The 13,560-nt window shown below is 48.7% G+C and overlaps 1 protein-coding gene across 2 annotated transcripts in view; it reads right to left on the bottom strand.

The window, feature by feature from the left end:
* RTF2 (replication termination factor 2) overlaps window positions 1-13,560 on the bottom strand; it is a 38,876-nt gene that overhangs the window by 439 nt on the left and 24,877 nt on the right. For both annotated transcript variants that reach the window (XM_028089133.2, XM_028089134.2), the window contains exons 6-8: window positions 4,248-4,361; window positions 1,024-1,078; window positions 803-898 (exon numbers count right to left, since the gene is read on the bottom strand). In XM_028089133.2, coding sequence (XP_027944934.1) covers window positions 803-898; window positions 1,024-1,078; window positions 4,248-4,361 — 265 coding nt within the window. The remainder of the gene's footprint in view (window positions 1-802; window positions 899-1,023; window positions 1,079-4,247; window positions 4,362-13,560) is intronic.

Below are 13,560 nucleotides of genomic sequence, written 5' to 3'. Positions count from 1 at the left end.
AACTCCTAAAAACAGATGAAGCTACTACACTTAAGTCTATCATTGAAAACCACATCAGTAACTGTTTGCTGTATTCTCCACTCTGGTCCCAGCCCCGTGAATGCTGGAGATCAGATCATCCTCATGAGGGGTGCTATCAGCCTGTCTCACAGGGGTAGGAACAGAAGTACCAGGAGGCCAGGTCACCTAACCCAGGCCAGGTGGCCACTCCATGTAGGGTGGGGACTGGAATCCATTAACCACTGTGGGTGCCACTCACAAGATTACACCTTCTTTTAACCAATAATAAATCTGTGTTTCCTTTTTGTGAAATCAATCTTTCCTTTGAGTTAAGGGTAGTGAGGAGAAATGCACTGAATTCTGGGCTATGTGTCAAACAGCCCTCTGACACTTGGCCAAGAGGCAGTAAAGGGAAGGCTGGCTCTGAGTGCCACGTGTGGTACACATAAAACCCTAAAACCCCAGGCTTAAAGGGATCGGGAATGTTCCCGCCCAATGCCCCAAGCCTCAGACACTAACCAGTCTCTGCAGTAAATCTTAGTCCAGTTCCCTATGCAGCCTAGGTAGCTTGGCACCAAATGCGCACTCAATAAAAAAACAATTAGCATCTATGCCCAGACTCCTTCAATCAGGCTTTGGGGTAGAGCGACTGTTTCTTAGCCTCCAAGAGAGCTCCATGAACTACTTAGAAACATGACTTAGGATGAGCCTGAGCTTTCGAATTCACTCTAATAAAACTGTGACATCACCACCTGGTTTACCAGCCCTCTAAAGAGCTCCCTGTTGCCTCAGTAGGACCCACCTGCATTTTTGGGAGCTGAGCTGGCTTTCTTCTCTCTAGAATCAAGGCTGGTTTCTTCAGGCTTCCCTGTCTTAATTTTTGATGGCCCTGGAAATTCTGTTAAAAAAAAAAAAAAAAAAAAGGTAAGCCAAACAAAAGACAAAGCAAAAGCATGAACTTTTGAAAGAAACAGCTCCACAGCCGTATTTTTGCTAAAATAAGGACCTCTTTTAGTGCCTTACCTTCACTGACACCTGGCTTTGAGACAGACTCTGCCGCCTTGGGTTTCTTTGCTTTCTGTAAAAAGAAAGAGCAAACTGGAGACGTGCTTGAACTCTGTTTCAGGCTAAGTGTGGCTGCTGCTGCCCCGGGAGCCCTGCCGACAGGCCAATGCAGTTCATACAACGTAGGTGCTCATTCTGGAGCAGACTCTGAAACGCAGGAGTCCTAAACCCCGACCCTTGGAGTGTGTTTCCAGTTACGCACTTCTGCCTCAGTCAAAAAAATACCTGAAGAGATCTGTCTGGTTCTCTATTTATATTCCAAAAACCACATTCTCAAAACTCTTAAATGAAGACACCAGATTTCAGTGATAACCATGTTACTGGTGACTTCTGTACACAAAAGAGCCGTTAAACAAGTAACGAAGTATAGGTGGGCACCTGAAGTCCAGCCAGCAAAAAATGTACTGAATCTGACCCACTCCAGTCACTCTTGTTCAGAGTTGTCAAACTGCTCTGATGTTAGTTTACTAACTATAAAGACTTGAGGCTAGGGACACCTGGCTGGCTCAGTCGAAGCGCGCTCAGCTCTTGATCGTGGCGCCATAGGTTTGAGCCCCACGTTGGGTGTAGAGGTAACTAAGAAAAAATAAACAAAGACCTGACACTACGCTAAAGGACACTTTAGCCAATTCTCCTAAACTCTGGATTACTCCTGTTAGATTTTTTAAGCACTAGAATTCTGTCACTCATAATAATTACACTGGTCAGCAAGAATTTAAGAAATGAAACTAACCATTCTAAAATCTCACAGCTGTGTTAGAAGGGATTCAGTCAGAGAAAGCACAAACAGAAGGATGTTTGTTCAGAGAATTTACTTTAACATGCCACTTTCCTAACTATCCAAAAGGTGGCGCTAAAGACACACGGCCTAATCATTTCAGAAGGCCGCCGTCACTGGAACACGAGGGGAACAGACCTTCCTCAGGCACTGGCCTTGAACGTGTAATATAGACAAGCAAAGTGACTTATAATGCTTGTACACAATGTAAAAACTTCCTGTTTCACACATGCAAGGCACACATTCAAATCCGCGAGGATGATACCTAGTCCTCAAAAAAAGACAACTGTGGATTTTGAAGCCTTTCATTCACAGCTGAGGTTCTATAAAAAGCAAGAGCAGTAAGAAGTTAGAGAGGAAATGCTATGTCCCATCTTCGGCTGAGAATATATTTGGGAAATATTTTGGTATCCTGGTAGCAGTATCTAAGAGGCATTCCCAGAAGCTGCAGGGAGTATTTTGTGGAGGGGTGTGCGGGCCCCACTGGGCTTTGAACCCCTTGGCAGCAACTCTGGGACTGGAGACGACTCACCACCGTGGCACTGTTAATGACCATACAAACACCAGGAGCTTCCTCAGAAACACATTTTTTCCCCTTTCGTGCTTTTTAAAAACAGCTTGATCGATGACAGCAAGGAAGAATAAGCAGATCCTTTTTGATAACTGTCAAAAACATCTCAAGCTTTTTTTTTGCTCATACGATAACAAAATCACAGTCATTTAGAAAATGAACAGAGAATGAATGCACCTACATTCCAGGGGGACAGGGTCCTGCTCTTTCCTCTATGATGATTAAAAAAAAAACACAACTCTGAAAAATCTTTAATTATTACATCACTGGTAAATGCATGCCACACAGAGGCAGGCTGTTTTCCCCCACAACTTTATGTCCTCAGGACACTGAAACGCATTTTCTACTATTTCAATCATTCCTCTGACTTAGTTCTGAACACAGAATTTCTCCGTTTACCCTGAACCTAAACTTGTTAATTTTTAATTTTATAAATTAAAATTATGATTATTTTTTAACAATCTCTACACCCATCGTGGGGCTGGAGCTCACAACCCTGAGATCTAGAGTCACGTGCTCTGACTGAGCCAGCCACGCGCCCTTTTTTTTTTTTTTAAAGATTTTATTTATTTGACAGAGAGATACACAGAGAGAGAGAGGGAACACAAGCAGGGGGAGTGGGAGAGGGAGAAGCAGGCTTCCCGCCGAGCAGGAAGCCCGATGTGGGAGTCGATCCCAGGACCCTGGAACCATGACCTGAGCCAAAGGCAGACGCTCAACGCCTGAGCCAGCCACTCGCCCCATAACTTTTTTTTTTTTTTAAAGATTTTATTTATTTATTTGACAGAGAGAGACACAGAGAGAGAGGGATCACAAGCAGGGGGGAGTGGGAGAGGGAGAAGCAGGCTTCCCGCGGAGCAGGGAGCCCGATGTGGGGCTCGATCCCAGGACCCTGGGACCATGACCTGAGCCGAAGGCAGACGCTTAACGACTGAGCCACCCAGGCGCCCTATAACTTATTTTTTTTTTAAAGAATGAAAAACTTGCTGTCACAAAAGATCATAGGGATCATCTGTAAATAGTTAAGAAATAACAAAATTTGCTGCTGGATCCAGAATGGAGGGCACACAGAATGACTTCTTAGCTGATAAACTGTTTTGAGCCTGGTCATTATGCCAAATCAGGAGGCAATGAATCCACTGCTTATGGAGTGGGATCTAGACCGAGGGCCACAAAACAAAGCCTTCCCGTCCCACGTCCACGCAGAGCTTTGGTCACAGCCATGGATCCGCGGCACTGGCCTCCCTTCCCGAGAGCCAAGGCAGCCCTCACACCTAGAGGCCCCGGCTGGGGCTCAGGAAGGCCGGGGGCGGCTCCCAGTCATGGGAAGGCTGCTTAGCCCCCTGCTACCTGCGGTGCCTCAGCAGTGGGTGGGGATCACAGGCTCCCGGGCCCCCGTAGATCTCCAGGGGACTCCCACGACATTCAGACCTGGGCAGCACAGGCTCTCCAGATGTGCTGTTCACTTCTACCGTACAAGTTTTATACACCCACGACGTAAAGTCAGCACAGCACAGAGGTGGTGGCTGCCCCCGCCTCCCCTGGGCTGCAACCGGGCACGAGCTTGGTGACCCTCCTGAGCACGCCCACCCCACGCAGGTGCTGTCACCAGCCCCACGCCACGGATGAAGCAGCTGAGTGAAGGAGGGCAGAACTGCTGTGCCCCACACAGTGAGCCCAGGCCCTTCGAGGTTGTAAAAGCGCCTCAACCACTGCACACCCAAAAGCTGCCCCTGGCAGTGCAGTTCGGGGGTCTGCCACTGGCCCTCTGGCAGAGGCGGCTGGCAGCACCTGAAGACCCGGGGCTGGGGGTGGACCCCAGGGCTCTGTTACCTTCCCCAGCTTCGCCCTCAGCCTCCTCTCCTCCATCTTCCTCTTCAGTGTTTCCACGTCCTCCTTGGTGCCGTTGAGCACGATGACGTCGTCCTCCTGGAAGGCAGCCCCACACTGGAGAGGGCAGAACACAGAAGAGACTCCATCACCACGCGGTGGGCAGCTCAGCTACCCCCCAGACGCTCCCCGAGCCCAACCACTGCTCTGCGAACCCTCGGGAACTTCCTGCCTGTACCCTCGGCTTAGCCAGCTTCTGCGTGTGAGCCCTGCTTTGGCTAGTTCTGTGTACGGAGTCAGCACGGCAGGCCCGAGAGGGCTCTGAAAGGGCTTGGCTCTGCAAGGCCAGCCCCACACTGGTGTCTGCGAACCTGGAGGGCGCCCCCCATTTCCTAACTGCATCGGGCTTCTTTCCATCCAGGTGTGCACCACGGCCCCGACCCCCAGGTGTGCGAGGGAAGGGCCGTGCACAGCCGCTGGCTGCTGGTGGGCATTCGGGAAAAGTCTGCAGTGGGACCAGCAGTATCTATTCAGCACTCTCTGCTGGCTCGTCTCAGGACTCACTTCACGAGAGCCCGTGCTGTGCCTGCCGCACACCGCTGGCCCCAGGCTGAAAGGGAAGAAGCCCGTGGAGCTTCCGTCCCAGACGGAGCCCACGCTGGCCAGCCCGACCTGGCGTCAGGGTCTCCGGGAGCGAGGGGACCCTCGGCCGCTGGCAGATTCGGGAGCCCCAGGGTGGGGCCCCGTCACCTGCATTTCTCACGTGTCTCAGGTGATGCAGACGCTGCCTGGGGGGGGGAACCCTGCTTTGAGAACCCCTGCTCCAGTGTCCGGGAAGATGGCCAACTGGGGGAGCCGGGCTCCATCCCAGCAGGAGAGCAGAAGGACCTGTCTGGAGGCAGGGGCTGCACTTCAGCTCTCTCCTGGGCCGCTGCCCACTGTCGTTCCCACGGGGAGGGGGGTCCCTGCATTTTCAAAGGCCCACCTGGGGGGCCCACCCCACTGAGGGAAGGATCTGGGCCAGCATCTGCTTTGTTCTGTGTTCTTCCTCCTATGTGGGTCCCAAGGCCCAGATACACCCGTGGATTCTCTTGGCCTCAGTGAATGCATCCATTAAATGGGAAGTAAACCGAACTCCCAGCGCGGTCCGGGATGAGGCCAGAATTCAGGGCGCCAGCGTCGGGAGCACAGCACAGGGCTGGACAGCCAACGGTCAACCGCTGTGGGCTACAGCTGCGGGTCTGCGCTTTCCTGGAAGAGAGCGACCTGTGCCGACACAGACCATCCCCAGGACACATCTCTGTGTTTCCGACGAGCTTCCCTGGGAGAAACCTCACACGCACATGGCTGTATGTGTCTTGCTGGGGGAAAGTGGGCCTCTGTGCCCCCTCACGGAGGGAGAGTGTACAGATTCCCACTGACACCGCCTGGGTCTCTGTCCCTGACCCTCGGCCACGCAACCTTACCAGCCTGCTGGGATAAACGTGAGCCGTGAGCACAAACACGTGCTGACCCCAGTGAGGCCTCGAGAGCCTACCATGCCCGGAACAGGAACAGCCACAGACCCACTGTACCCAGAATCTCTTTTCTACAACACATTCTCAGCACAGGACATTGAAGTGCTCTTAAAAAGCTGCCAAGCTTTTCCCAGCACCTCCCAACACACAGGAGAGCCAGTGGACACATGCTGACTGCCCAGGCGCTGCCTTAGCTCAGTTATTTACTGTGGTTCTCACCTCCAAAACCCACAGCACAGGCCCAAGGCACCTCCTTTCCTAGGAGGGATCTGGTAAGATGTCACATCTGAAGAGCCACCCCCCTCCCCCAACCTCTGGCCCACACATCCTGAGATCAGGGACACAGAGAAGTCCTATGAACAACAGAAGGGGGGCTGTTAGGGCACCTCGCCGGAACTGCCTTGGAAGAAAAGGAGCTTGTTTTTTGCCATCACTGCAGGGAGGCCTCCAGGCTCTGCAGGAGGAGGCCTCCTGGGAAGCCCCGCACTGTGGGAGATTTGGGTAGAGCCTTCCCTTGGGGGATCTCCTTGAGTAGGGAATGAAAAGGGATCTGCAGGAACAGAATCAGGTGGCGGATACGGCCCAGTGGGGCTGGGGCTATGGCGTCAACGACCCTCCCAAGCACACAACCAAGAGGCAGAAAGGAGTCTCCATTTGTTCCATTAGCCTGCCCCCTCCTCCTTCCCCACTCCGGGCTTTCTGCGGCTGATTTTCACCAGTCCCCGGCACCCCCTTTCCTGGAGTGTCGGCAGTCAACAGTCTCTCTCCTCTACAGGTGACTGTTTAGTTGTCTAGACAGGACTGTGGACCCCATTCTACCTGCAGTTGTGGTGTGCTGTGCCCAGAGTTATATTTTAAAGTTGAATTAGCCACTAAGCATGAAAAGCTGGGAACCTCTCATACTAAAAATTGAGACATCTTGCTTTCTCCCCCAAATTCAAAAGATCCATTAATATTAAACCCACACTCTCAAGGCCTCAATTGCTGGGACCTGAGGAGGGCTGCCCCCTAGAGCCTGGGCATGGTCCTCCCACTGGCGGCGGGTCCCGTCATGCTCCTGGTGTGTGCCCGACGCTGGCAGGCTTCGGCCTGACCCCAGGAACTCGGGTGAGGGACCCATCCGTTGGGAGCACGTGAAGCCAGAGCAGGAAGCAGATTTCCATCCACGGTGCCAGTGGCCAGGCTGGGGCTCTTCTCTACGTACTGGAGGGTTAAGGGAGGGTTACTTTCGAAAGTGAGGGGAGGACTGCAGCAGAGACACAGCCGACCCAAAGGGCCGGACCCTCTCTGCTTACAAAGTAACGCATATCGTAAGTGAAAAACACCCATATTTTCCTGCAAACACATTTTTCCATGTGTATAGTTACTGCACAGGTGAAATCATGTCTTTATTTTAAATTAGCCTCCTTTTATCACTTGTAACTTAGATGTCCCCAAAATGGGAAAAATCACAACGCATTCTTAAAAAGGAAGGGCAGAGAGTTATTTCAGAGTTTCTGACAATGTAGAAAGTGTTTATTTTTTTTTTAAAGATTTTATTTATTTATTTGAGAGAGCGAGCATGAGAGAGAGCACGAGAGGGAAGAGGGCCGGAGGGAGAAGCAGACCCCCCGCCGAGCAGGGAGCGCGACGCGGGACTCGATCCCGGGACCCCAGGATCATGACCCGAGCCGAAGGCAGTCGCCCAACCAACCGAGCCACCCAGGCGCCCTGTAGAAAGTGTTTATTAAGCTAAAAGAAAATGACTACAAATTATATGTCCTTGATCTCTGGATGTCAACTTTTTTTTTTTTTTAAAGCATTAGGAAAGTGCCGAGGGAACGGGTACAATTGTGGTAACATGCTACTCTCTCCGCAGATCCGTATCACGGACAATTGGAAAAGCGGCTTCTCAATCACTGTTCTTACAAATGATATTTGCAACAGACATCGACATGCATCTCAGACCCCAAAATCCCACCTGTGGGACTCGTTTATTCTCCATCCCCGAAGCCTGTTTCCCGCGTAGTACTTGGCGGCACATAGTAAATGAACGTGTGCCTGTATGTGCGTACTGACTTTTAAAATAGTGCTTCCCTCTGTCATAGCGTGAGCTCCAAGAGGGGCAGACCGGTGGTTATCTGCCTTGGCTGTGGCCCAGGGGTAAGCCCAGGGTCCTGCACACAGTGGGCACCCAGGAACTAACTGCCGCATGCATGAAGGAAAACATAGCCCAGAGACATATTTCAAACCAGGATAAAATTTTAAAGCCAAATAGTTGCCCTGGAAGGTCGTATGAACTTTACACTCCCTACCACATGTAAGAATGCCCATCACACCCTAAAATTTGAAGGAACAAAACCACACTGATCTGAAAGGTAAAAGAAGATAGTTCCTTTTTGGCTTCAATTAAGAAACAAAATTCCCCACCGCATTCCTACTGCCTCTCTTGCAGATTATGTGTATATGCTGTAGGTCCACTTTATTGAATAAGATCTTTTTTTTTTTAAAGAGTTTATTTGAGAGAGAGTGAGAGCGAGCATGCGCCGGGGGTGGGGTGGGGTGGGGGGGAGGGAGAAGCAGACTCCCCGCTGAGCAGGGAGCCGCATGCGGGGCTCAATCCCAGGACCCCGAGATCCTGACCTGAGTCAAAGGCAGACGCTTAATTGACTGAGCCACCCAGGCGCCCCTATTTATTAGGATCGTCATTCAAAAATTTTTTACTTTAACCAATCTGTATAAGAAATGGATACATTAAGCCTATTGACCTTTGATCCACTTATCACAATAATTCCTCCCGTGTTTGGTTTTATCCTGTATTTCCCGTGGAGCTCTGGAAGCGTGAAGCTGTACGCAGGCCACTCTTATGTTCTCAGCTGTTTCTTCCACTGCTCTTTGCTTAGGAGAGTCTTCCTCCCTCCAGGTTTAGGGGGTGAGGTCCCAGGTGAAACCCAGCACCAGTCCTTCGCCCCTTGGGGCGGGACACCACGAAGGGCCCAGTTCACGGGCACCCACAGGCTGACCTGCCCAACGGGCACTCAAGGTACGAGGGACACAGCGACAGCAAGACTTCACCAGCAGCCGGTGGCCTTTCCTTTCCTGATTCTTGCCCAATAAACCTCAATCCTGGCATCTGAAGATGTGCCTACAAACACATACAAGGTCTCACCACCACTGAAAGGCAGCACGAACCTGTTTTTATATAAAAAGTACATATGCCACACACAGCCATGCCGCAACCCTGTGAGCTTAAAGAGACTCGACTCTATCTGCCCCAGTAAGAAATCTTCCTATGGCCACAGCGACATCTGTTCCGCAGAAGAGCAACAGGCACCTCGAGTCACCTGCTTGCAGGTGAAGCGAATCTGCACTCATCTGACTAAATGTCAAGCTCAGCTGCCTGGATACCTGCAAGAGGAGAAGTCTCCACGGCATGTGACTCCTGTCTCTTGGCTCCATTATTCTTACGTCTGTTTGTGGGAAACCCGATGAGACAGCAAGTAAGGGAAGCTTTGAAACCAGAGAAGGGAAAGAAGGGAAGCGGACAAGTATCCAGCAGCGGAGAACAACAGAAGGGAAGAGTCGCTGCCGGTGAGGCACAGGCCCCCTCAGCCGTGTGCCCTGGCCCAGCCCCAGCCCTGGTGGAGCCACCGAGCACCAAGCCGGGCACAGCTCCCCTGCGTCCCTGAGCTCAGGCCCTCTGGAGAGCCGTGCTGAAACGCTTGGATTGTTCCAAATGCCATTTAGGAAGCAAACAAGATTTTTAAAGGACTTTTATTATTTATCCCTTTAATAAAAAAGGGTCAGATAACCACATCTGGCCTCCGATTTTTAAAAGCATTTACAGAATTTGCCCCTCGACTACCAGGATCTCATCCAGGCTTCAGAACACCAGACCACTCTGCTGCCCTTCATCTGGGCCAGGCTGCTGACTCGTTGTTTTGTAAGGCAGTGATCTGGTCCTGGAGAAATACTCAGAGAGGCAGCCACTACTTTTCAATCTACAGGTCAAAACCAACAAGAATAAAATCCTCCAGGGATGAAACGGTAACAAAACCTGCCAAACAACTCTGTTCATGTGATTTAAGCAGAAGCCACGCGAAGAGAAGCACTGACTGGAGAGAAAAACCGGGCCTGGCATGGACGTGGCCAGCATTCCGCCCCTCGGAATCTGAGGAGCAGCTTCTGGTAAGTGCTTCATTAAATGACACCCAGGTCGTGAATGGCAGAGGCTGAGCAGGTATAATTATTAAAAGAAAATGTTTTTCTTTGCCTCCTTTATAGTTTTAAAACAGAAATACTGGAAGATCAGTAATATTTTTCAATGCAGATACAGCAGGCATCTTTTTCTCTCAAAATCAGCCCTCCGGTTTTTGTTTCAGCAAACGAAAATAAAAGTGGAATATTTTCAAGTTTGAAATTTGATTTTTTTAAAGATTTTTATTTATTTATTTGACAGAGAGAGAGAGAGAAGACAAGCAGGGGGAGCGGCAGGCAGAGGGAGAGGGAGAAGCAGACTCCCCGCGGAGCAGAGCCCGATGGAGGGCTCGATCCCAGGCCCCTGGGATCATGACCTGAGCCAAAGGCAGATGCTCAACCTGACTGAGCCACCCAGGTGCCCCTTTCTAAGGCCTTTAAAGTGAATATTTTAAATACAGTTTTTGTGGAGAGAAAAAAGGGTCTAAAAATCAGTCAGACTGCACTTCTTAATGAGCTGCGTATTCCCCACACTTGGAAAAATACCACTTACATGTCTTGGAAATTAGCTCAGTGATAGAAAAGTCACCCGTTTAATAATTACATTTTCATGATGGCAACAAAAGTCACGTTTACATTATAGACAAAACCACAACAAGTCACCAAGAATCAAGGCTAGGAAATGTCTGCAAAGCTGAAAATGGCGCAGACCCCCCCATTCAAAGAGGACCAACTGGCCAGTCCCGAAGACGCGGTGCCCACGGGACTGGCACAGCGCCCACTAGCGGCTGTGTTCCTGCAACAGCAAGAGCTACGACCGCCCGCGCCTCCGGGGACCTGCCGGCCTGAAAGAACCTGTGTTGAAGCGATGACAACAAAGCTCAACCGCTGGTGACCCGGGTCCCCACGGCCGCTGCCATTCGAGGGCACACCTACTTCTCCATCACAGAGGGAACCCGAGCTGGAAGGAAGGTGAACCGGGAAGCTGTGAGCGCTGCGCGGCCAGAACTGGAGGCAGAAAGGCGGCCGATGAAGACAGCCCAGCTCACACGCCTGTCTCTACAGAAGGGAGGGAAAACACTTAGCCCGGGTATTACCCTGAAGGAAAACGGATTACACACGGGGCTTGGCCTCATTATTACAAACTACTGAAAAGATCCAATTCCCTGTGGCGGAGCCACAGTTTACATGGGGTGTGATCTTGTCAGCGAAGTGGGGCTAACAACAGTTCTGTGATAAAACCAGAATCTTTTACTTTGACCACAAGCCTAGAAACAAAACCAAAGATGACAAGCCCCCAAACCTCCAAAACCTCCTCCCCACGCTACAGCTGTAACACAATGCAACAAACTACGGCACATGAGTGCCCTTTAACCAAAATTTGTCAAAGTAGTTAAAAGCTTTATTTTAATTTCAAGAAGGTACTTCCTTCCTGCTGAATTTCTAGGTTTTGTTTATTTTACAGACCAGAAAGGAAATGTGTTCATTACAGTTTTTGTGTTTATAAAAAGTATAAAAGTATATATACGTATAAAAGTATATATATATGTATAAAATGTATAAAAAGCATAAAAATGTCTTTAAAAGTATGCCATTATGTTTCATGTTTGGGGCCATCCACAAGCGTTTACTGACCTGGCATAGAACACTGTAACTTGGCATATCTGGGCAGTGACTGCTTTTTATTTTTGAAGCGGGATGGGAAAAAGGAACTATACAAGGCAAATACATACATTTTTTAAATTCACAACTCAAAATCAGCATTCACAGCTTTTACTGGTTCACAGTTTAAGAACACAAGGGGAGCTCAAAAGGCTGCCTAGTCCATGCTTCATCCAAATGGCATCTGTGATAATGATGCAGAAGGGCAAGGGACGACTAATGTCAATGTGAGCTAGAACACTGCTCAAAAGCAAATGGGCTTTTTAAACAGGCAATGATATGACTTTTTATTGAAACCAGGAGTCAGGATTTATAAACAAGAACAAAGTAATTACTAACACATGGATGTTTTACCTGATGATCAGTCTTCTTCCTAAATTTCAAAGGTGATGATGCCTTCACACATTAATAATTAATCAAAATGCTTTTGGTCACCTTGGCTCCTGCTAAACCTATTCAGGCATTTCTGTAGGGCTCCAGAAAGGCAACTCAATTATTATCAAATAATTTCATTAAATAAAGATACCTTGTTTTTAATCACTGAACCCTTCTTTAAAAAATAATCATAAACTCATGTCAGCAAGTCAAATTCTGCCATCACAAAACTTCTCTTGATTCTGCCATCACAAAACTTCTCTTGATTTGTTGCTTCATTTACTGGTAAGAGTTATAACATGATATAGAATAACAGCATAAAATGAACTCTGAATAATGTAAAACAGGACAGTATCTATGTCCAAAATAAATATTTAAGATTTTTTTTTTAAACTGCCAAGCTAAGGGCAGTAACACATGAAAATATGCTCAACATCATTAAACATCAGGGAAGTGCAAAGTAAAACCACCATGAATCACCACGACACACCTATCAGAATGGTTAAAATATGAATCTGACCGCACCAGGTGTTGGTGAGGATATAAAGTGACTGGAACTCTCCTACACCGCTAGGGGGAAGGTAAAATGCACAACCACTTTGGGAAACAGCGGGCAGTTTCACTGTTAGGTATTTAACCCCAGAGAAACAAAAACACAGGTCCTATTACCACCACCCTGGAAACCTGCTGACTTAACATTCCAGAAGTTTTTACACTAAGGGCTGTTTTAGTAAAACTGCCATTGCTCCTAATTTGGAATTGTGTTTAAAAGGAAGAGAATATACTTTCACTAACCGCCCCCACTGTGCCAAAACAAAGTCTTTTTTTTTTTAAAGATTTTATTTTTATTTATTTGACAGAGAGAGAGACAGCCAGAGAGGGAACACAAGCAGGAGGAGCAGGAGAGGGAGAAGCAGGCTTCCCGCAGAGCGGGGAGCCTGATGCGGGGCTCGATCCCAGGACCCTGGGATCATGACCTGAGCCGAAGGCAGCCGCTTAACGACTGAGCCACCCAGGCGCCCCAAAACAAAGTCTTAAGTACGCAAACATCATGATTATGAGCTTGCTGAAGTAGTCATCAGGATTTTCTATTACGTCAGGGAATGGAAGGAGATCTCCAGCATCACAAGTATTGCAAATGGCTACTCAGTGCAATGTGCAGCCTGAGTCCATCCAGGATGGCTGTGCCCAATTTTAACATCATGTTATGGGTAAATAAGCACTGGAAAATAAACCACAAACCCACAGTATATCTTTTACTTTTGTAAACATGATTTGTGGATAACTTTTCAGTTTTCCCAAAGGCTGATAAATATTTCAATAATTTGAATAAATCAGTGTTAATTCTGAGTCGGCACAGGTCACCTAACCAACTACCATGATGTTTTGGTGCTAAGGGCTACACCTTTCAATAAAGCTATTGAAATACAAAAACAAAAACAAAGGGCCAAAGACTTGTGCGTGAATGCTTGCTTATAGCATCTAGTAATATCCTAAAACTGGAAACAACTTCAATGTCCACAACAGTTGAACAGAGAAGCTGTGGCACGCCCACACAATGGAATCCTGCTCAGCAGTAAAAAGTC

This window comes from Eumetopias jubatus, unplaced genomic scaffold, assembly GCF_037043125.1.
Source record: "Eumetopias jubatus isolate StellerSeaLion01/CBP00866 unplaced genomic scaffold, mEumJub1_p1.0 scaffold_9, whole genome shotgun sequence".
Classification (NCBI taxonomy): Eukaryota; Metazoa; Chordata; class Mammalia; order Carnivora; family Otariidae; genus Eumetopias; species Eumetopias jubatus.
Note: the sequence above shows the minus strand (reverse complement) of the source record. Positions and strands in the feature narration are given on the sequence as shown.